Source organism: Limanda limanda, chromosome 5 (genome assembly GCF_963576545.1).
Source record: "Limanda limanda chromosome 5, fLimLim1.1, whole genome shotgun sequence".
In the NCBI taxonomy this organism is placed as follows: Eukaryota; Metazoa; Chordata; class Actinopteri; order Pleuronectiformes; family Pleuronectidae; genus Limanda; species Limanda limanda.
Window position 1 is genome coordinate 25,665,206 of NC_083640.1, and position 24,255 is coordinate 25,689,460.

The 24,255-nt window shown below is 42.6% G+C and overlaps 1 protein-coding gene across 1 annotated transcript; it reads right to left on the bottom strand.

Moving 5' to 3' along the window:
• Positions 1-1,345: 1,345 nt before the first annotated feature.
• specc1la (sperm antigen with calponin homology and coiled-coil domains 1-like a) lies at positions 1,346-24,230 on the bottom strand. Its single transcript, XM_061071998.1, has 16 exons — positions 24,108-24,230; positions 16,989-17,151; positions 16,741-16,879; positions 14,284-15,914; positions 13,054-13,261; positions 12,718-12,791; positions 11,655-11,830; positions 11,172-11,335; positions 10,358-10,476; positions 9,618-9,708; positions 8,902-8,991; positions 8,652-8,811; positions 8,214-8,316; positions 6,311-6,427; positions 6,150-6,209; positions 1,346-4,948 (listed from the first exon to the last, which is right to left on the bottom strand). The coding sequence occupies exons 2-16, from the start codon at positions 17,112-17,114 to the stop codon at positions 4,859-4,861; spliced, it is 3,348 nt and encodes a 1,115-aa protein (XP_060927981.1). The 5' UTR covers positions 17,115-17,151; positions 24,108-24,230; the 3' UTR covers positions 1,346-4,858.
• Positions 24,231-24,255: the final 25 nt, after the last annotated feature.

Consider the following 24,255-nt stretch of genomic DNA (forward strand, 5'->3'; position numbering starts at 1 on the left):
CGCCAGTAGGGGCCCTAACAACACACCTCACATGCTCACATTTTAGGACAGATTGCACAACATCGTCACAGCTGTAAACCACATGCACCAGATGCAAAACACTATCATCTGGGACCATGTGTCATTCCACCTGCTCTGGTCCAGAACTGGTTTCAACACCATCCACAGTTTCCAGCACTATACCTTCCACCATACTCTCTGTTTCTAAACCCATTCAAAGAGCTTTTCTCAGCATGGCGGTGGAGGGTTTACGATCTCCGGCCCCAGGCTCAGGTAGTCCTTATTGAAACCTGAACTGGAAACAGAATTTTTTTGTTTGTCTGATATTTGCTGAGCTTACAGTGTTATGCACACTTCTGTAGTAGAATGAAAACTGGGACAGGTTTTGTTGTGATTCTCCATGTTGACATGTTGCCTGATTTGGGTATATGGACAGAAATAAATTCTATTTTCATGAGTCTGTAGCATTGGTCTTGTGTAGTGTTTGGTGAATTGATTGTCTATTTGCACTTTCTCTGTGTACTTCACTTACAGGACTCTAATCACTGAGAACTGGAATGGCTAAAAGTGTTTTAGGTTAGCAGCAGCAGTGTGTAACTGGTTCAAACAGAATTAAGTCATACGAAACGTGTGTGTTTCATATGGTAACAAAATATGGTTTTGATAAATTAGTGTATAGTTTTTAAAAGAGTGTTTCATTGTGCAAAGGATCTGAGGCGTTCTGCTGATTGGGTGTGTGGTTGTGCCAATCGTGTTTAGTGTTTTGAAACACCGGGCCCTGTTTTCAAAATCGTGCTTAAGCACTTGAGAAAAACTGTAATGGGGACTTGTTTTTTGTCCCCACAATGGAGACATGTCCTCATAATGTGACTGTGTAAACAGATTAAGGTCCCCACAACATGAGTACACACACACTTCCCTCATAAACCATATTCAGGCTGATTGTGATGTTTCCTCTCCAGGGGGGACCCGTTAAAAGCTGCCGTGCTGTGTGCACAGATGAGTCTGTTCATGACTCACTACTAAAAGAGACCACTCCAATGATTACATATTACTACATTATATATAGTACCTATCCCATGCACCAGTGTAAAGACTTGTTGTGAAGGTGCCCGATCTATATCTTTAGGTTTGCTTATGGTTTGGAATCATTCAATAACCAGTTTTAAAAATACCAGTTTAAATTCAGCTAGTTGATGTAAAAAGTGCTCATAAATAAGCTTTACTTCCTTATTATTGTGTAAATGCCACACACTTTTCACCATTTATCAATAAGTGTAATACAAATGTAACCAGGTGAAATTGAAACCGATTTGTTACGACAATGACACACAAACAAACCTGGTTGTTTCATATGGTCTTTTATTACTATTGCCCAAAAAATTAAGCAACATAAAACCAGACGAACTTTTATTAAACAACTGATTATCATCATAGTGTGCACTTAATACTGTAGCTTAGTCCCTTTTATACACACACGCACACTCACACAGACACACACACTTATTCGTTCAGCTTTAACTTTGCCATGGGAACTTTTGAGCACTGCATGATGCGTGATCAGGATTTGCTCTTAAGGGGGGGGAAAAGAAACAAGGCAACATGGAAACAAAAAGAAAAAACTAAAGCAGGTTCAGTGGAATTCTCAGAGCATTTTCAAGTAAACATAAATGTAGCTGTAAATGAAGTGGACCCATTAAACTCATAACAGACATGTTCACATTTGCTTCGGTAAAGCTTTACACTTTAAGGGCATCATCTCAGGTCCAAGACGATGTGACACGTCCTTCACGGCTGCTGGTGTGGAGGTGGAATGTGCCTCCAAGCCTTCGCCAGCCGTCCGGTCCCACCTCAGCAGGCTGAGGCACAATGTTCATCAAATAGTCCACATCAGCACGCACTGGACCTCGTAAAAGTCCCCGGGATCACTAAAGCGCGATCAAAACACATTCCGCTTGCAGGATGAAGAGAGGCATCAAATCTCTCTGGAGCTCTTAGATGTTCCTGACAGGAGCGATAAAACATGTGGGGCCCAGTGGTGGAATTGAGCCGAACACAATTAAACAGCTGGCTGATAATCCTCCGCGTCATGGCATCACAAAAACCCATCAACAGAGAGCCAATGCTTTCAAATGTCATTAAATAACTCACTCACACACTTGAACTTAAAATGAAAGTGTCACTGCTGCAGGCTTGTGTGGTGACTTGAAATCACTGGATGTCTGATGCGTCTGTACACACAGTGGTGTTGTGGCTACAATGTGGTTTCTGTTGACGTCGCTATTGTTGCCAGCAGGAAACTGCCATCTGCTCCGAATCGAAACAGTGTGTAGTCACCTCCACATGACAAAAGTTTAACCAACTTTAAAGTTGTAAACGCAACTAGTTTCTCAAGAGGAACAAACAAGAGGGAACTTGGTTCAGAAAACACTCGTCACACATGCCTGGTGAGCAAAGACGGCCGCGGTCGGAAACGTCACCGTTACTCGCAGGAACTTCAACTAAACTGTTAAGGCAGGCGTTTAGTGTGGAATACAGAAAAGCTCATCTCGGAGCATCTACTTACTCTCAGGTCTAATGAATTCAGATACACTTCAGACACACAAATAAAGCAGTGACCTCACATCAATGATTGGAAACCATGCAAATAAATACAGCTTGTCTGAGGCACAGTTAACTGACTGAAATCCGACAAATGAAACGACACTGTGCTACACTGCTTCTCTGAAGTGACAATCACACTAAGAACTTCAAAAACTACCTGTCGAACACAGCATCAACACACAAAGTCAGACAGTGGCACAATGGATTCGCCGATCACTTGTGCATGTTTTATCCTTGATGTGCAAAATAAATTTAGATTCTTCTTGCCGTGAGTTAGACGAGAAGTTTGATATGCTTGTTAGTCATATGAAGTATGAAAGTACAGCCGGCAGCTGCTTGGCTTAGCGTGGAGAATGGAAACAGCTGTCAAAAAGTGACAGAATCTGCCGTTCAGCAAATTTAAAGCCACAAACAAAAGTCAAACCAAAATGAGCACGTAACCACCAGGGAAACTACAACTTATCTATTTTACATGGAGAAGGTTCGAGGTGTTGGCAGGTGGATCTTGTCACCTGTGGTGTAAGCCAGGCTAGCTGATTCACCCTCAGGGTATAGGCACACATATAGAAATGTGAAGCAGATAACGCAGATAGAGGTTCACCAAACATTGCCACGCTGGGATTTTTGCAAAAGGAAGCAAATGTTTAATTCGCTTCCTCGCTTGCAGATTGGAGGAGAAGGCTCACACGAATGTATGACAGGGACTTGATTCCTGTCTTCATGCTCAGCTAACCAGCTGCCTGCTCTCGCTTCATATGTACGATACAGGCATGACAGGTGCATTAACCTTCTCATCCATCTCTCTGCAAGAAGGGTAAAATATGTATTTCCCAAATAACTGAACTATATCTGAAATGAGATGCTGCATTGACCTACAAACACGAGTCCTTCACCTGAATATCTGTCAGCTGGTTTCCAAACAAACTGGAGCACATTCTCCCCACATTAAGTCCCTGGTAAGAGACTATTTACTTTAATTAATGCCTCAGGCTGATAAAGGTTTAAGGCTGTCTAATCTAAACAGAACTTATCTAGTCAATCAAAACACACTTTATGAGAGAAAACTATCGTCTACTTACTCATACTTTGGTTATGATGAAATGATGCTGTATGTGCCTAAAGAAAGTCTAAGTGCAAGATGGCAAAATGCAGGCCTATAAAATGCAAACACTCACATTATAAAGTTGTAAGATTAGCGTTAAAAATTCCACACATATCATATGACTATTAGTCCACCTTCATGAATCTGTTATCAGAGGACGTTATGGCTGATCAACGTCAGTGTAGTAGTGTCGTACAACGTAGCATATTTCTGTGCTTGAAAAGTCACAAATGATCAGATGGCCAAGCTGCATGCAGCGTCGCTCTGTCCTGACCACCAGAACGCCAGAGATCTACCATTGAAAGGCTCTGAAATATATTTGGCAACAACTCCTCTGGCCTTTGGCTTCACAGACTGTAGTGAAAAGACACTTCCACGCTGCCTCTGCGGAGGTTTGGCTCACGGGCTGAGTTCGTCCAAAGCCACACAGGCACTTTATCCAATGAACGACAGGCATCTGCATCGCACTGTAACGTCTGGTGCAAAAAAGGCTGCGTCCGTCCGACCTGTTTCGAAGGGAATTTACAGGGTTGTGGGGGAATTCCAACACTATGAACTGTTTGAATCAAACAAAAGGAAAAAAGACTGACTATTTATGAAAATATCTCCTCTTGCATATGAGAACAATTAAGTCAGATTTGCTGGAATCCCCCTTTAGCAGACGTGAAAATGGGTTAAGAATGGCGGAGCATTTGAGCGGAAGAGCCAGGTAGAAGGCACTGAGACTCTTGGTTTCCTCTCCATGCTGCTGCTTCAGATGTGAACTGAAGCCAAAGATCATCTAAAGGATTTGCACGCTGGTCAGGTCACACTTGGCTCCACGTCGTCACTCCAGTCCATTCTGATGACGTACTAGTGTAACAGCAGACACACAGACGAGCCCTCGGACCATGATGCTACACAAAGCGCCTCCTATGCTGTAGTGGAAGGATGGAGTAGCTGTTGCGTCCAGTGAGGCTCTGGTCTGCCTTTATTGTTGCTAAATACTGAGGTGAGGCATGCAGCGTGACTGGGTGTCACTGTGGTGTGGGGAGGGGGAGGTGGTCGGTGAGGTATAACAGTTGATTGTGGCGTTGAAAGGTTGCTGAGAGCTCAGGAGGGCTGGCGTGGCACCGGCTGCACTGCAGGAGCAGGGTGGACGAGGTGGTGAAGTCAGGTCTCAAAGTACTTGTAGATGGCTGTGACATAAGTCATGACACTCTGCCAGTCCGGCCTCTCTGTGTGCACCATCTCATTTATGTCCTGCAATGACAAAAGAAAGCACACCTTCAAAGTCTGCAGATCACTGTGAAGCTCACACTACAGGACTTCCTGATGTGTGATTGAGAGTCTTGCAGTCGTGATGAGTTCATACTGCATGACACACTACACTCTCATCAGGAGAAATCCCCTGACATTACTATTTAATCACAAACACACAGGCGAGAAAAGACATGAGGAGTGTGAAAGATCCTCCTGTTCTCCTGCTCAGAATGACACACCAAACTGAAGGAGGTAAAATGGTTCAGTGGACAACACAGTCTTTTTTCTGTCTGAATACAACCTGAATCGACAGAAAACTAATTGAGCCAGACTCAAAGCCAGCTGGAGATGTCAACAGCTCAATTTCAAGCAGGTTGGAAATCAGATGGGAGTCTTTGATTCATGGTTGAAACTCACTGATCGTGTCTTACATGAATTGAAAGATAGCGATTAACGACTGACAATTGACAGCCAATCGGGGGCTTCTGTCAGCGCCGAAAAAATACAGCTCAAACAATTAAAACACCACAATTTCAACATTTGTTTTACTTAACAATATCACTGACTATTCATTTGGTGAGTGTACTCTGAACAACCTCCATAAACACTCAGTTAACTTCAGCTGCTAATGAAGAGCACAAGATGTGGCTTGTAGATGTACACAGATGTAACATGAAACGCATAACACATTTGTCTAAACATAAAAAACAGATGGCATCAAAATCATGACTATTTGAAAGTTATGAGAGGTTTGTACAATGTTTGGTTGCACAGCTTTAGTTTGTAATGACTGGCACAACAGTAGGTAAGTGAGGTTTATAAGGGTTCAAGCAGAACAGCCGTCACACATCAATCACAAAAACATACTGTAGTTCATGTCAGGCTAATCATCGAGTGTGTCAGTCAGTGAATAACATTTATTAACATTGTGACCTGGCAAAGCCTATTAGATTAGAATGGAAAAAAGAAGAATTCTTCAAAACAAGACAATAAACCCAGGGGACAAGCACAAAAATAATGCTTTCCGAAAATGGAGAGAACAGACAACATTATCTGCGTAGATGTTTCTGTGCACATTCCTTAGAGTATACATTATGTACAAATTAAGGTAAAGTATGCTTTCTTTGATGTAGGGGAATAGTTCATCCAGTTTTTTACTTTTATTTATATTAATCAAAACAAGTTATTTCAAAGAACTTACCAAAGTGCATTTGATGCCCACACTCTCTGCAGCCTGGAAAGCTAAGGAGAAATTCCTCCTCTGAGGAAGGGAAGAGAGATGAAATTAAATGATTTAACACACATTAGGTATAAAAAAGTCTGATAATGAAAGTTTGTGTTTTTCCTCTGAACTCCACTTGCCTTGTCCTGGCTGGAGAGCTCCTGGTAGGGGATGTGTGCAGGCAGGTAAGTGTGGAGCACGGCACAGAAGGCCAGGCCGTCGTTCCAGCTGCTGCTGAAGTTGGTGATATCAATGTTCTGGAAAACACAGTTACGATCCAGTTACACTTTGATTTCATCAGACAGAACATTTACAGTTTTAAATCGATAGAAACACAATTTCTGCTCCTTATTCAAACTAAGAGGGAGCAACATTTTCCTGAAAGTCACTGAGTGCTTATTATGGTCACGATATTTGTACTTGTCATGGAAATATCTAAAATGATATAACCATTAAAAGTGTAATTCCAAGAATTAAAATGACACTTATCATCTTTTCCACTATCAACTTTCGTCTGACCTTTAAAAATAACAGATTTACAGCCGTTGCTGCAAACAAACACTGAGGTTATTTGTACCTTGATGCTCGAGTCTGGTCACTGTCACATACAGTAAGTAATCTAGATAGTGCACAGTGATTCTGTCTGTGGCGCATCACAGGATGTGTTAAATGTTGCACACTTCCTGGGGAGGGCATGAGGTGCCATGGTAACCATGACCTTCATCCGTTAAAAGGGGTAAACATCCCTTCAGTGTGGCAAGTGTCTCAAACCCGCTGATCGCCATTTAAGTAATTTCTAAGTCCATGCTTTGGCCTTTATTGTCTCTGCCCATGTTTGAGCAGACGTTCTTCCATGAGTCAACTGTCTCAGGAACGAGGCAACCCTGTGGTCGTCTTTATCGAAATCTTTACAAGGAAACCCAATGGTTGTATATTAATCAGGTCACTGTAGCTCAGCACAGTGATTGAAAAGAGTTGCTGCTCCGTCATTGCAGCCTGAAACTTGTAGTATTAAACTTCACTGAATCAATTAGGACTAAATCAAAAAAGACTATAACACACAATTCTACACAGATCAGGAAGCTGCATCAGACTCGTCACTTGCTGAGAGACAGTTTAGCACAAAGTTATCACAATCAGCTCTAATTACTACCAGAGACAATGTATACCTGCTTTTCATATTTTGCAGAATTGTAACTAAGCACCCAAACAGACATGAACATCAGTAGCAAATATCTAAAATAATTAAAATTATAATAACTCTACCGTAAAAATCATAAACCAGTGGTAGAGAGTCTGGTGCTGACTTTATGTGCTGCTGATTGTTTTTGTCGCTCAATCAACCGCTGCATCTTAACTTAACAATAAATCATCTTGTTTCTGTTGATGGGAACTGGCATTATGCCACAAAATACAGATTTGGTATAGGCCACTTCATCTTGTCATGAAGGAACGAGTGACCTTTTATTCATCATTACACTCTTCTACCATTTTTAATCAGGCTGTTGATCCTATGTTACTACCTGTCGCTAACGACAGTAAAACAGATCGCTATGATTGGCAGTCCTGATTAATTGTTTCACAGTTTCGAGTACAACAAAACAATATGCCCTGGTCTGTCATGTGATTCGACTTAAAAAAAACAATAATAACAATGAATACGACAATTTATTAAGATTTTTTTGTGCAGAATTAAAAGGAACTAAATATATTTAATGATGTGTGGCTTTGTTCAAATCTGTAGATCTAACAGGAAACAAGGAATGACGTAAATGTGCACCTTACTTAAACAGGAAATGTGCATGGACGTTAGACATGTAATTCCCCCCCTGTATAAATTGTGGTCCCTTTGGCCCCTGCTTTAGAAAGATCATAGAGCCGCCACTGGATTTGGGTTTTAGCTTCAAACCACTAGCTTCAATGAGGACCAGAAAACAAGTTTTGTTAGCTCATGTCTTTGGAACTCTACAGACTAATTAACTTTCCTGCAGAAGCGTTATATTTGACTGTCTGGTGCAAACCAGCCACAGGATGGTAATCTACCTGGTATCCCTCAGACTTCTTCTGGCACCACTTAAGCAAAGCATTCCTTTTGGAGCCTCCGTATTCTCTGGCCAGTGCCGACAACGGGTCCTTTCTCTCCTCTCTGTAGTAGACACACACAAAAGACATATAAACAAACTTTACCACCGTTTACGAAGATGTATCAAATTGGAGCAGAAAATATATTATACGGTAAGCTTGTGTGCTTAGTAAGCTAGGGAAGCTGGCATCACTTGGGTTTTATGTTTTGTCGGTAGACCAATCGCAACCACAGTACAAAGACACGATGTCACACAAGCAGTTGACAGATTAAAATCTCTGACGAGAATGGAAACACACTGAATATAAACTAGCAGCTTGAGCACATTTGCTGAAAACATGATTCACTTCTACCAGTATCCCCACATGCAGGTGAGGCAGTGCTCTGGGTGGATGTACCTCAGACGGCTGCGTGCTGTGGGGGTGATGGAGGCGGTGGGAGAGGAGGAGGACAGCGAGAGCGGAGAGGAAGCTGCACTCAAAGCCATCAGGGAGGATGAGGAGGCCCCGTCTTGGGCCGACATTTCCCTCTTTATCTCTTCACTGCTCCTGCGGGACACTGTTAGGGACAGGGGAGACCATTACAGGCTGCTTTTTAAACTCAAATGGAGAGAGCGGTACTGTGTGTTATTTAACCTGCATCACAAACCTGAGATTGTCTTGGTGGAGTCCATGGTGGAGACCCTCTGGAGGGCTGCTGGTGGTCGGCCGGCCGGGGTTCCCCTGAGAAGGTGCTCAGCTGTGGATACATCACAGTATTTACATCATATAGAGAGTGTTTCTGTAAGCGACTTCCTCTGAAACAAGATGTTACAGGGTCACATTCCAGCTCCTCAGAGTTCAGGCACTACCGACGCACGAGGCCGACGCACGAGGCCGACTCGCTCGGCAAGAAAACTATAAATCAGAGGAAAATAAACGGAACTTGGGAGGCTACAGCCCAGTCTGCACGTTCACATGAAATACTTGAACTCATCACTGGTGAGAATGAACCGAGGGAAAATCTATAGTACGTGGTGGCTCATTATTTCCCTCTTATCATCCACTCTAGTGTTTTGATGAACTTAAAAAATAACATCAGCATTCTGTAAACCTGCTAACTCCCAACTCCAGGCCTCTGGGGAAACACACTTCCTCTATTTCTCATGAGATTGTCCCGTCCATTCACGTTTAACATTTGGATAGTTCACTGTGAGGAACAGAAGAACAGCAGAGGACAGCCATATCCTGTGTGTGACTCATAACTCAAAGTACACAATTCTGCCCTTTTCCTTTTGACAGTTTTTCTTAAATTACTGAGAACAATAGTTCTGAAATGAAGTAGGTGTCATTATTATTGAATCATCATGGTGACGGCTGACTCACCTGGCATGGTGATGTCTGTGTAGCTGGGCCTCTTATCACTCAGTGACGAGAGCGGCTTGGCTGCTGACATAGACCCTGCTATGGAGTGTCTCTGAAACAACATGAAATAAATAATAATTAATAGTTGTCTGTGTAACAAATCCCATGAATAGTGTTGAGAGATAAATACAATGTTAAATGAAGTATGTTAAATATTTGGTTGTTTTGTTATTTTTGACACCGACCACTTAGTATCTCCAAAGTTAGTGATTTAAAGTTTTGCCGAATTGCCAGTATGACATTGCATTTCTTCAGATAAAAAGCAAAATGATAAAAGAATCATTAGATTATCTGAAAGAGCAAATGTCAGAAAGCTACAAACAGCTGCTATAGCTGGCTCATGTTTTGGATGTGTAACTCTCACAGGGCAGTGCTGGGTAACTGACTCATCATTTGATTCAGTCTTCAAGCAAAAACTCAAAAATGTGAGGATTTGATTCTTTTGTTTGTCATACATGATAGTAAACTCAACATCTCTGTGTTCTGGCATCTTTGGTCTGTGGAAAACTACACTGTGCATTCTCGATTGTGTATTCACATTGTGTTGACAGAATTATCTAAAGGGATGTTGTTTTACATGCTGTAGAGTGAGGCCATATAATAAATGTCATCACTAAATAACATCTAAAAAGTACAGCTTTGTAAAACAGGTGAAAATGACATTTTAGTAACATATAAAGACAAAGTCTTCCCTCCTGTACCTGTATGGGAGAAACAGCCGCTGCTGGAGGCGTCTTCATGGGACTGGGGCTGAGGGGGGTGCGTGGTATTGGGGCAGCTGAGGCTGTGGGAGTAACACAGGCCCCGTTTGTAGGAGGTCCTAAGTCAACACATGGACAGGACAGTTAGTATGTGGCTGTGGAACAGGTTTAACTCTAGGTAAGAAATAAAAAGAACCCTACATTTGTGTGAGATTACTAAAATTGTTATTAGCATTTGTCTACTAATTCAAGAAATGTGTTTCTGTCTGTATGTGGAACGCACATCTATCGGCTTCACACTTGGCATGGTGTTATTAAGGGCCCAAGGAAGAGCAATGTCAAATTTGGTGCGATTTGTACATGCGCGCATTCATTACTAATAGACCTTGACTAAACAGGCGACCAGCTCTCTGTACCAGCAGCTGCTGGGACTCATCCAAGTAGGTGACATGATCAGGCACGACAACAGCAGTTCATGACAAAGGGCAGGTTCAGAGGAGCAACGTGCTGAGTCAAGCCGCTCTAAGTTTACCGCAGGTCACTTTTACAGTTTCAGACAGAAAGCTGCAACCAGCATCACCACAGTACAAGTTAACAACCCATTCACAACAGGCAGGTTAGAACAGGCACTGCACTCGTTCCTAAGGCTGTCATTGTGTTCCTTCACTCTTTGAAACAGTAATACACACTCAAAGCTTAAATTAAAGATCAAAGAGCATCGGGAAGAATAAGGATTAAGTAGCAACCACACACACATGTTTTAAATACGAAAAAACAATTAGCAAGAAAATTTCAAATCAGAGTTGTGTGGTACCTTGTGAGGCGCTGTCGAAGCTCTTGATGAGGGTTTTGACGGTGGGCGAAGGCTCTGAGGAGGTGGAAGAACGCCGGCTGAGCCCCATCCCCTGTCTGAGAGCAGCCAGGTCTCTCTCCACTGCATTCATGTAGTTATACACTCTGCCTCTCTCCTCGTCCTGCCTGGGAAGCATACAGTATCTACTCAGAGCACATACACACCTTACACTATGGTTTGAGAATGGCTCATCCCTGGAACTTATATTATGATGTAGATAAAAAATTATTAAAATATATTATGAATTAGTCTGTCTTTTGGTTGGCGAAGGTAATTTTTCTACTGTTTATCTCAGATAAATGGATGTGAACCTCACTGCTGAGCATCCAGCATAATTATCGAATAAGCAGTTACATGTCCCCTCCTTTTGTTTGTAGAAACATTAGACAGACAAAGTCAGCTTGAATGCTGGATAGACTCCAGGCGTCTCTCTGTGGCTCTTACTTGCGGGTCTTGACCTCGTCTAGCTCCTTGCCGAGCTTCTCATTCTTCTCCTGTGCTTCCTGCAGCCGGCGCCGTAAGTCTCCAATCTCCTCCTGCGCTTCCGACTTGATGTCATTAGCAATGACGACGGCTGTCTGCAGGTCAGCCTGGAACTGACGCCACTCCATTGACTCCTCCTGCAGACGCACACACACACACACATAACATTCGAGAATTGAACATTATTGCGGCTAAATTATATAATCGCTCATTTGACCAGTCGGGTCTGAGAATAGGCTGATTGGATTAGTGACAGTAAATTAAAACATAAGATGCTATGAAGCTCTGTGGAGGGAAACTGCAAATTCAGGTGATAATTCCCTGTGTGTTTGTCACTACAATCAACATCTCTCAAACTAATTTAATCCACTGGTGATGAAGCAGATTTAACAACACTTATACTAAATCAGATCATCAAGATACTGGTTTCCTGTGAAACTACATACTGGTTTCCTGTGAAACTAGATACTGGTTTTCAGATACATTTACTAGTTAGTGAGAAGAAAACGTTGTAGTTTGTACTTTTGTCTTTTCATCAGTTTATTTGAAGAGCAACTTCCTTGTCTTCTTGTAGAATGCTCTTTTTATATGCATTACACATATCGGCAACTTAATTATGAATATAATTTCAGATTCAGATATCTACCTATTCATTCTGACTAGTCTTAGTTCATGTTCTTAAATTTGCCTCAATTCAATATACCTTGAATTAAGTGTAAACTAGTCAGAATAGTGTTATATATAGACATTAGCTTGAATTGTGTCACTTGAAATCAGCTTTGTTTGAAAGATTTAATGTAAAGTGTTCCCAAACTATTGATGACTTGGGTCATATAATTGTCTCCACTGTATCGTAAGCAGCAAGGCATGGCAGATTTGCTACCACTGGTTTGCAGCCCTAATTCACAGCAAACCATTTCTACGCAAAAAGTATTTGACTCGAGGTTAACTCAGTCTTTAAACCACACTGCGCCACCCCACCCCCCCCCTCCACCCCCCCTCCCCCCCGGAGCGGCATCCTTACCCTCAGTCTGCGGTGAAGAATCTTAATCTCTCTCTCCATGTCGTGCTTATGGTCTTGAAGCTTCTTAACAGAGTCTGAAACGAGAAGAAACAAGTTGACGCTTAGCGGTTAAGAATCAAGAGAAACAGACAGAGAAACACACGCCTCAGGAGATTAAATCTTCTGTGGTACAGAGCAGAATGAAGGTGTTAGAATATGCTGGTTTTGCTTTTACACAAATGAATTTCTAAATGACTGAACTTGAGGGTGTATAAACCTACGACCCAGTCAACGTTAGGCCTTTAGAAGAAGTTTTGCACTCAGGTTATCTGCAGAGTGCGTTTCCGACCCACTTACTCTCGAGGTCTGTGATGATGAGGTTGTCGTGCAGTTTGAGAGCTCGGTGCTGCTCGACCTCGTCCTCCAGCTCAAAGATGGTTTCCTTCATGTCTGCGATCTCCGTCTCCTTCTCCTGCAGGTCCACACGCTGCTTCTCTAGAGCGTGATCCTGCTCGGCCATCTGCTGCTGCACCTGCTGCTGGAACTCTCTGTATTCCCTGTCCAGCTGCAAACACAGGATGAAGAGTATTTTCATTATTAACAGGCCATGAAGAAATGATCTAACTAATGTGCAGCAAAGCTTCAGGAATGTCATATTATAGCACAACAAGATGGATTGCGTACAGTCTTGATTATACATGTGCACAGTTATTCTCTCTCTGGTGGTACACAGATGAGGTACAAATGGGGAGTGTTGTAGAGTATAGATATTTGTGCGATTGTCAAAGTAAAACCATGTATTGATCATTGACAATGATGCCCTTATTTTGGTTACACAAAACGTCTTGCATCCTCCTTAGTAGGGATGGGTGGAAAAATCGATTCAGTTACAAATCGCGATTCTTGTGAATGACGATTTTAAATCGATATGCTGCCTCCCAAATCGATTTAAAAAAAAACAACATATTTATTGGTTTATACCAGGGGGGATATATTGGGGGAGCAACATCACCCCAGAGCATGTTGACCAGCTCTTGTTTTTGCACAAGAATCTAAACATAGCCAAGCACTAGCTTTGCATCGGCTACATGCAAACAACTATAGCCTACTTTTTGTTTATTTCAAAGTTTATATTTTAAGTAAAATTTTATTCATTCTATTTAATTTACCTTTTCTTTATTGTTTAAAAGTAGCCTAAGTGGCATACATTTCTTAATCTGTCAGTTTGTGTGCAGTTGACAGGGGCTATACAATAATAGGGCACATTTTTATTTATTTTCTCTATTGGCTGCCCAGCAGTCATTAAGTTAATGTTAATACTTGAAATAAAACTGGTAAAGCTCTAAGTGAATTTGACTGTTTTATTTGAAGGAATGATTCAACATTTTTCCATGGTCCAGTATTTAAAAAATAAATAACCAAAGGAAATCCCAGGAAATCGTAATATCGAATCGCAATACTTACAGAAATCGCAATACATATCGTATCGCCACCGAAGTATCGTGATAGTATCGTATCGGGAGGTCCCTGCCGATTTCCGTCCCTACTCCTTAGCATCTTTAACCCACACATTCAATTTCAACTGACCTTACTGAAAGTCTCCTGCATCCTTTTGAGTTCAACGTGGGCTTGCTCCAGCTCTTTCTGCATTTTTGCAGCTTTGGCCTCGGCCTCTTCCTTGGCCAGCCGAACACCCTCCAGCAGCTGGCAGATGTCATTCTTGTCCCCTGCAGTATGCAGAGAGTACAGCTCGGCCACCCTGTGCCTCTCCTGGTCCAGCTGGGCTCTGCAGCGGCTCAGCTCTGCCTGGTCACTGCTCACCGCCACCTTGTACTCATCCAGTACGGCCACCATGGCCATCCGGTCCTGTCGCTCTGATTCCATGATGCGCTCCATCTGGTGGTTCCTCTCCTTCAGCGCTCCAATCATCTCCTGGGCTTCGGCGTTGTCCTGTTCGGCCATTTTTAACGTGTTGGACAGGTGTTGCTGCACCCCCAGCAGCTGCTCTCTCTCAAAGCGGGCGTTATCTGCCAGGTCACCGTAGCGCTGCTCCAGCTCCAGGTACCGGCCACTCTTGATGTCCTCCTCTAGCACATAAGATATGTGATGCTCATCCAGCAAACAGCGCAGGTACTCAATCTGGCGACCGTAGAGCTCCAGCTTGTCGCTCTGCTGGCACAAGGAGTCCATGAGGATCACCTTCTCCTCGCCGAGCCGCTCGTTCTCCCCGTTCAGCTCCTGGGTGATTTGCTGCAGGTCGGACAGCTCCTGTAGTGTGGCCTGGAGCTCCTCCGCAGTGCTGTGCTGGTTCTCTTCCATCTGATGGATGCGCTCAGTCAGACAGGCCACGGACACCTCACTGGCATTGCCACTGCTGCCCCTCCGTGAGCACTCCCTGCTGGGGGCGCACTCAGACTCAGATGACGAGGAGGCTCCAGAGGGGGCATCCAGAGCGTCGTCGCTGGAGGTGACAGCCTGGTAGACCTCACTCGATTCACTGTCCAGGTTGTCCGCCGAGCCTCCATGTTGGTGTCCCGTGAGCAGATCCTCCAAAGAGCCCGGGGCGGAGCCTTCCACTGAGGAGGTCAGCGTCCCTGTGCCTCCACCATCACTCTGCCCACTGCCTGCTGCCAGGTCCGGGCTCAGCGAGGCGTAGTTAAACAGTTTGTCAGCACTGTCCAGCCTCTGCTCCAGAGAGAAGCCCAGTGCATTGAGTCGGTCTTTCAGCATGCGGTTCTCACTCTTCAGCAGGTTAAGCTCCCCTCTGATGGCCTGGTTCTGCTCTTGTAGAAGAATCAGAGTCGACTCCACATCAGCTGCTGTGATGGCTGACACGTGGGGCTTCTCTTCCTCACTAGCTTCTTCCTGCGGTGGCTCTTCTTTCCCTCCAAACCCAAGCTGGGCCCTCATGTCCCTCAGTTCACTACGCAGGTGTAGGATTTCCACTTCTTTGCTTTTAGCCAAACCCAGTAGGTCTTTAACTTTAGACTCCAAAGCTACCTTATCACTGATCTGGCCGTCTGATTTAGACTTGCTCATGCGGCCCTCAGACTCTGTAAGAATCTGGCTGCGAGAGCGCTTCCCAGACGCCAAATCCCCGGCTACAGTCCCTGATACCGACTGCTTCTTAGTGGCTGATGTTCTGGATGTCCGAAGACGGTCTCGTGATGAATTTGGCTCTTTGGAAGTTGAAGATGTTGTACGCTTGGATGCTGTACCTAGGAAGAGAGGAAAGGGTTGTCTTTACAATTCTTACATAATCTGCTTTAACACATGCACTGAACTAATCTTCTGGCATTCTCCAGAGGAGCCGTACGGGTGAGCGCAAATGTCACAGTGAGAAACTCCAGACTTTCTCCAGGTCTGAGTCGGAAAATCTCCTGAACGTTGTTCAAGTGGGGTTAGGGTTATGGAGTGTCAGAGGAGATGGCATACTCGGTTTGGCTTGTTTCAGTTGGCAGTGCACAGCGTGAATAACGGACAAATCTGGTAAAAACTGTAAAAGCAATTTATTTCAGTCCAAACATGTATGAAAAGACCCCAAATTAGCACTGTAAGCGGACTTAGTGGAGCTGCGCATGGCTCCCTGGGTGTCTGCCCCGGGGGTGGGGGGCCTGCACTGGTACAAAAACTTTTTACAGTTTTTACTGGCTCTGGCAGTAATTTACTGCTCCTCTTTGTGTCTATCATTTGCTCTGCACACTGCCAGCCTAACCACACCAAACGGACAAATTCTGTTGTTTTTACCCAGTCTGAGTTTACACATGTGTCCGATGACACTGTGTGTGTCAGCGTGACAGACAGGCTGAATTAATGAGTGAGCGCAGAAATATTTGACTCATTCAAGAAAAGTATAGATCATTATGTGGCGGCCATGTCAAAGGCTGTTTAAACTGTAGCGGGTCAGAGACATCAATCAGAGAGTCAGGAGAGAGGGAGGGAGGGAGGGAGGGAGAGAGAGAGAGAGACAGAGAGAGAGAGAGATCACTGTAAGCAGTTTCCATTGTATTGAATCAGTATCTGGGGAAGATTTTTTGGATATACCTGATGTTGTCTTTGGCTTGCTGTCTAGGTTGTTAGCACTAATCCCGACAGAGGCAGTTCTCTTGGTCTTGGCGACAGCATTACTTGACTGAGGATTCCCTCCAGCCATAGCTGCTAAAAGATCATCATTGCTTTTCACCTGAAAGCACAAAATATTTGACACGTTCACTTAAATACAAGAAAAGGAAGCAGGGTAAAACAATGACATGTATGCGCTGCTGAATGCTCCACCACAGGTTGAGTTTCACCTTGGACAGTGATGCTGTGTTGCTGGTCTTGGCTGCAGGCTTCCCGGTGCCAGCGGTGGCCGCGGCCTCAGCCTTCCCTCGATCGCCGCTCACCTTACTCACCGCCGGCCGCACTGACTTCTTCATACTGAGTTCTCTGATGTCGATACATTTACAGTACAATCTGTGCACAAAGAGGGGGGGGGGTAATGTATGTCAGTGTGCAGAGTGATAGCTCCAGTTTTCCCTGGAAGGGGAGGAAGAGGAATTTTTTCCACAGAGGCTGTTCCCAAAACACTAGAGAGCAGAGTCTGCCTCACTCCTCAATAGCTGGGACAGAAAGGCTGAAATATCTGCATGTCTCTGATTTCACGTGTATTCAAAAGAGTTTGAGTATTAGATAATAGTGTTAGAAATGTTGCTTATTCATATTTGTACCATGATTCTAGGATACATTTCTGCTGCTTGTGATCCAATCACTCTGTCTTCACTGCTGTTACATTTGGGAGCTCTTAAGGCAGATGTGAGACCACCCGAGATACAGGAATGCAAGATAAACAGTGAACTCAGCTTCCACTGGCCAACCAATGTCTCCACTAGATGGCTCTCGTGTGTTTTTGATAGTACAGTCAGTGGAGCCTCTCAGCTCCGGGCTGGAACAATGATGACCCTAATAAACACTGATTATTATTAATCTATGTGGGTTGCCGCAGTCATTCGTGTATATTGTGGGGACAATGCGGTCTTGTGGGAAACAAACTGTTTTTCTTGTTACTAGCTTTGTGCTGAGCCAACCACAGAGCCAAAAAAGGAAAAGTTTATTCCCTCACACGTCAAAGTGAAAGCTCGAACCTTTACAACTCAACGTCATATTTTGTGAGGCAAAAAATGTGATTCGGTTCCCGGCTAATCCGCTCCGATGCACTACATTTAATTTTTCACTGCCAAAGAATCATTTAGTGCCATGTTTGAACAAGATGTATTCATACCAGGTCCCAATTACCATTACTCTGTATAAACAACCTGATGACCCTGCAAACATTCCTAGTAGAAATGTAATAAGGGTAGGAGCTTGATTTCTTTAACGGTTGTATTGAATTAGTAACATGTGATGCAGAAACATGAAGCACCTATAACTGTGTTGGAGTCATCTGTGCAAATGTTGCCAATATTCATTTGGCAGTAAACAAGGTGTTGCAACTGTAACCATACAACAAAACCTTGTATAAAACACAGGAGGCCTTATCCAGTGTGTTTCACATGTGTTACGGTCTGCAGGGACCAAGAATCGATGCCACGACGATAGCGAGAAAAAGGGATTTGGGACTCGGCCGGAGACAAAGAGTAAGTACTTTAGCACAGACTTGGATATCTTGGAGTTGTTGAAAGAGGAAAAAAATGAACAGAAGAGATTTATTAAACGCAGGAAACCCAGCTCCGATCTGACTCAGAGACAGAGCTCTTGTTTCCTCAGCAGAAGTTTGTTGTTTGGATGTGAAATAAACATAATCAGATATCAGCAGTAAAGCAGACTTTTAAGAGGAAGCTGCGATGCTAGTATTTTGTTGCAGCAGCATAAATGTTTAGACAACTCACTGACTGAAACTTTTCTTTGAAAGCTTATCTAAATGAATCCACACAAAATGAATCAACAATTAAAATCTGATACAGCCAGAGCAGTCTGCACACATGAGCGGACATCAGTCACATAATGTGCTCGTTCTCTCTGCTGAAACTTCCAGAGAACATAAAAAACTGCTACCAAACCACAATAGTATTCAAGACAAACACTTTACTAATTGATTTCATCTGTTCCCTCTGAACATGTGTCACTCTAAATCTGTAAACCACCACCACGTCTTCTTCTGTAAGTGACTTCTTAAGGTGTTTTGTTTTTTCTGTGTTGACAATATATTTATTTGGCTTGTTATTTCTGTCAGGGCAACCTTTGCCTCCAGTGACGTAGATGCTGAGGGTTTAGCTCCACCTACGTCATCAGAGCAAACCACAACACACACAGAGACACAGAGACACAGACACACACACACACACACACACACACACACACACACACACACACACACACACACACACACACACACACACACACACACACACACACACACACACACACACACACACACACACACACACACACACACACACACACACACAGCTTTAGGAAAAGTTACTAAGAGTTTTATGATTACACTGACAGATAAAAATAGGGGGATCAAGAACTCAAAATAACATCCTTGCAAAACACAGCTATAAAATATGAGTCACATGAGACCATAGATAGTTATGTGTAAGTTTACAAAGAGCTGCACAAAAGAAACCAATAGAAGTCCATAGTCCATAGCAAATACTGTGTCAGCTGGTCAGCCTGAACAGCTCTGTAGGTCAGAGGTATATTATATTCACTAAAACAGACCTGTACTTCAGGGAAAAGGTCATCATATAAAGTCAACTTTTAAATAATACTCAGAGGAGTCTTGTTTTGTGCATATTTTTTCCAGTCAACATTCCAGTTTTATTTGATACTCTTTTTAATGCGTCTTCATCCCCACCAGGCTTGGACTAGGGCAGAGCAATAAAACAGTTGTCGTCAACAGCATCATAACAGAAGTTTGATATATATCGATATAATGTTTATGCATTGTGTAAGCATAGTGAGGAGGTATAACACTTGATCTGCCTCAGATGTATTTATCAAGTCTTTATCTGCTCATGAAGAAGAGTTTGAAATCACAACATTTATTCAGCTGCCAATCTCTTTAAAAAGTATTTAAACCTTTAAGAAAGCATTCTAAGACATTTATCGTGATAATTATCGATATTGATTAATACAAAATGTTTCATCGAGGTTGGAATTTGTTGGCCATATATATCTTCTCCTAGTTTGAAAGCTTTATGTAATGGCCATACTTTAAGAACATGTTTTCACACATATGTACAGAAATCAATACATCTTAGCCAGAACAAGACATTACATGTTGACGGATTGTTTATGATCTGGAGCTATAAATAGTTTCCTGGAAAGCTATTATTGTGCTTCAATGTTCCATGACTTTAGCACTTCTCTGCTTTGTGTGCATTTCACCAACTGGCTGAAATGTAAGTCAATTAATCAAGTAGTTCACGTGATGTATTTAATCATGAGCTTTTTGATGATAATTGATTACTTGAGCAATTTTTCCATTAAATATTAGAACAAGTCTAGCTTCTCAATCAAGATGATTTTTGTTATATGATAACTAAACTAACTGAGTATCTTTAGGTTTGATAGTGTTGACTAGACAACCCAAGGAATTTGGTGACATCAGCCTCAGCTTTAGAATATGTTAATAAGCATTTTCTACTATTTTTGACAATTTACAGACCAAATTGTCAGTCAAGAAAATAATTTACTGATTAGGCATCCATGCAAATAATCATTAGTTACAGCCCTGACACAAGAACCTTTTGGGTATAAATATAAAGATCAAACTGTCTAAAGCCCCATTGTATTAGCATACAAAGTTAACTCTGCTCCAGCATAAGAGACAGTACAATCACTGGGACTCAGCTTGCTATGTTATAATCACAACATTGTTCTAGAAATGAAATATTACAGTAATGCTTAAATGGGCTTATTCTTAATACCTTGTGCGTATGATGTCATGGTTAGAAATTCAATTACCTTTCAATCTCATCTGTCTTTACATTGCTAACTATGTACTACTGTAATATTTGTATCTCTCTATTTATCCATTTATCCATAACACAGATGTTTCAATTGTGCAGGGCGTTTTCCCTAAGTACTGACATGTGCTCTCAGCAAGCAGCCAGCTTTCTGAATAGCTGAATGAGTGTCAAAGCAGAGGTCTGAAACAGAGCGATGCTTGCTAGAGCGCAACTCTTTTCATTGGATCTGAATAGACATGGGAGCGCAGGCTGGGGACCAACAGAGCAGCAAAATGGGGCAGAGTCAGCTGCCTTTTCTTTCACTCTTCTGCTCGGCAAGGCAGTGCACACTTTAGCATGTTGGTCTACATGACCTGCGACACAAAGCCTGTGCATCCCGTTTTAGAGCCAATTCAATAATTCATACATACATATACAGATTTATATACACTGGCCTGTCCCTTTAGATTTAGTGTAGTAAAATGTAATTTTTAACGACTTGTTCCTCTTGCAGTACTGTAGTTTACATCTGTGATGAATCACACTGTGTCAAAACAGTGTTGTTTGTGTGATAGAGAAAAGCAACATTCCTGGTGACTGCATTATTGCACTGTTCATGACATTGTGATAAAAATAGCTACTATCTTTGATAAACTGCACAAAAAAAAAAAGGTCATTGTCCTTCAGGTCCGTGTGACACAGAGACATTTCCTTATATATTAGCCTAGGGGATTTTTTGCCAAATACATAAATCTGATAAGGAGGAAAATCTATTTTGGAATAATCAGAATCTACATTTAAGTCGCCACGAAGATACAAATATCTTAAATGTTCTAATTTTGTTTATCAATCATTTTTAAAAAAAGATCTCCATCTACTGGTAATATGTCGTAGAAGCCTTTTATTTACTTTTGAAAACATGACAACATTGTGAAACGCCAATTTAGAAAAAACACTAGGTCAGAAGCCATTAAGACTTTCCCAGATTCAAACTAAATAGAGCTCCACTATTTGATTACAGTGTGAATGAATGCAATGGATTCGATCCAAGGCCCGCCAAAGGAACAAGTGTTTGTTCTGTTCCTGCAAGGACAGCTGAACAAAAGCATGCCACTGAGACTGAGGCCAAAGAAACAACTGTCTAGGAAGAGGAGGAGGTGGGGGTGGTAGTGGTCGAGTAACCCATAAATACCCCTTCCCTGCTCTCCTGCCTTATGCGTGCTTTAACTGTGGGGAGGCACTTCCTTGCCATAACAACAGCTTCCTGTGGGGGCGTCTCCCATAAAGAAATACAACAAAAAAAAGTAAACCTCACAAGGGTGACTGTGTGTGCAAGGACAAGCAGGCTCCAGTCTTCCTGAGACGGAGCAGACAACGTCAACCCTCGAATTGATACGGCTCATGTGGCTCAGGACGGGTCGTCCAATTACCAGACGTTTGGTGGTTCGATCCACGGCCAAAATTGGCAGTGTGAGAATGGTGTGTGATAGAAAAAGTGTAGCATATAGTGAATGAATGTGTGAATGGGTAAAATGTACTGTAAAGTCAGTTGAGTGGTCGATATATTTAGAAAAGACCAATATAAATGTTTCAGTCTATTTAATTCCTATTTGCAAAATATACCTCACTATTAATACAGACAGCCTGTAACATTCTGATATAATGAAAATTACCAATTTCAATATTTCAATCCTACTGTGAAAGAACACTGACGATGTATAGAAACATTTGGAAAAAAATTTGCAACATCAGCATAAAATTTGGAAGAGAATGACCATCCACAGGACTTAAGATTTGTATAAATGAAGACTTTAAAAGCATAAACGCTGTCCAATCAGCTGTCATTTCTATCAGTGCAATTCAATGGCTAATTTCCAACCACATATTCTGCTAATATATCCTCTGTTAACACTGTATACATAACTGCTATCTATTTTTCCCTTGTGTGTTTTTTGCATGTTTATCACAATCTAACTTTAAACTTATGTAAGAGTGTGATTGTGTTAAATCTGTCATGGAGATAAGTTCCCTTCCCATCTTTTTCCTTCAATGTCACTTAGGGTCAGTTCACTGCTGAGTTTCCCTCAGAGTACTTCTCTCTAAAAGGGGAGATCAGGCCGAGTGGGAAGATCTTCCTGAAGTCACATCTCCTGAACCCTGAGTTAAAGCGTGGGCTGGGGAATATTGCTCTTTTCCAGGAAAGCTGGAGAACATCTGTGGTTACCACTGGTTTTAAAAAAAGAGATGATGGACTGAGTGTGTGAGGATGATTAAGTCTCACACACACACACACACACACACACGCACACACACACACAGGTGGGAGCTCTGCACTAGTGAAGAGCTTGAACCACACACAGGAAACAGTGGAAAGCTGCACCATCAGTCCACTGGTGACTCCCCTCAGGGTGGGGGGCACATTTACATTGTTCTTGGCTACACCCACCCACCCACCCTAGCGCCGCAGCTAACGCTAGCCCCCACAATTTCTCCTTCAGACACACGGTTACACACGTGATCAGCCAAACCTGTAGTTGAAGACCACCGGTCCACTGTGCTGAGTGAGCAGCTGTCAGTGCTGCCATGGTAGAGACCAGACAGCAACTTTAAACCAAGCAGATAACCCAGCTAGCTAGTTAGCTTTAAGGTCAGCAGGGAATTCCAGTCATTTCTCTTCCTGTTTGGACACGCGCTTTCAAAGTAAAAGCACTGCACAGAACGTACATTTATATTGAAACTGATTTGCTAGACCGAAAGAACAATTTAAAGAGATACTAAAGATACAACAAATCCGGTAGAACCATAATATATTGTTTTTTATTTCGATTTGTAATCTAAAAGCTAGATGTAAAATACATTGACAGCTTCTCAAGCCAAACAGTCAATCTCAATTAAGACACACACAATGGTTTGTTCAAATCAATAACATGTGTTCTTTCTTACATAAGCAGTGTATTAGTCACAGTCACTGCATGACAATTAATAATAACAATAATGATAAAGCTTTTCCCCAGACTATCAAGAGACTTTAAAAACTCTATGACCGTTGAACCTGACTTTACAGGAGAAATACAAACTGAATTCAGTAAAAACGGTTGAGAAAACAGTTACATTAATCTACATTGAATGTTGAAGGACACTGTCCACACATCTTCGAGTCTTATTGTGGAATAATTCATAGTACAGGTCCAGATGAATGTAGCTAGCTTGACAGCTGAACTCAAATCTGGTTTGATGTTAAACCAAAGAATAACGTGCTGTTTTCAATCAATGGAACCATCAGAACCGGTCTGTGTGGTGAACTGGACCTTCTCATATGTCTCTGTGTTTGTTTCCGCTCAGTTAATGTAGCTCAGCTGCTAGTGAGCAGCACCAAAGCGTGAGGGGGCTAATGCTAGCGTTAGGCTAACCCTGTTAGCATAGCCACCGGCATAGAGACAGCGGTGTGTCAGTGGGTTGAAAAACTCTTCTTACCCGACCTTCTGCTAGTTTTTCATCCGAGAGAGGTCAGTGAAAGTCCCCGTAACTTCCATCGGCGGGTCGCTAACACTTCACCGAGCCCCCAACTCCACACGGCGGCGGGCAGCATCGGTCTCCAATGTCGGCTCCTTTCTGCTGGCAG

Excerpts from the sequence above, each read along its gene's own strand:
- specc1la (XM_061071998.1), bottom strand. The coding sequence starts at position 17,114 with ATGAAGAAGTCAGTGCGGCCGGCGGTGAGTAAGGTGAGCGGCGATCGA. Across the intron at positions 16,880-16,988 it reads ACACAGCATCACTGTCCAAG|GTGAAAAGCAATGATGATCT; the intron begins GTGAAACTCAAC and ends TTGTGCTTTCAG. Across the intron at positions 13,262-14,283 it reads TGCAGGAGACTTTCAGTAAG|CTGGACAGGGAATACAGAGA; the intron begins GTCAGTTGAAAT and ends CTGTGTTTGCAG.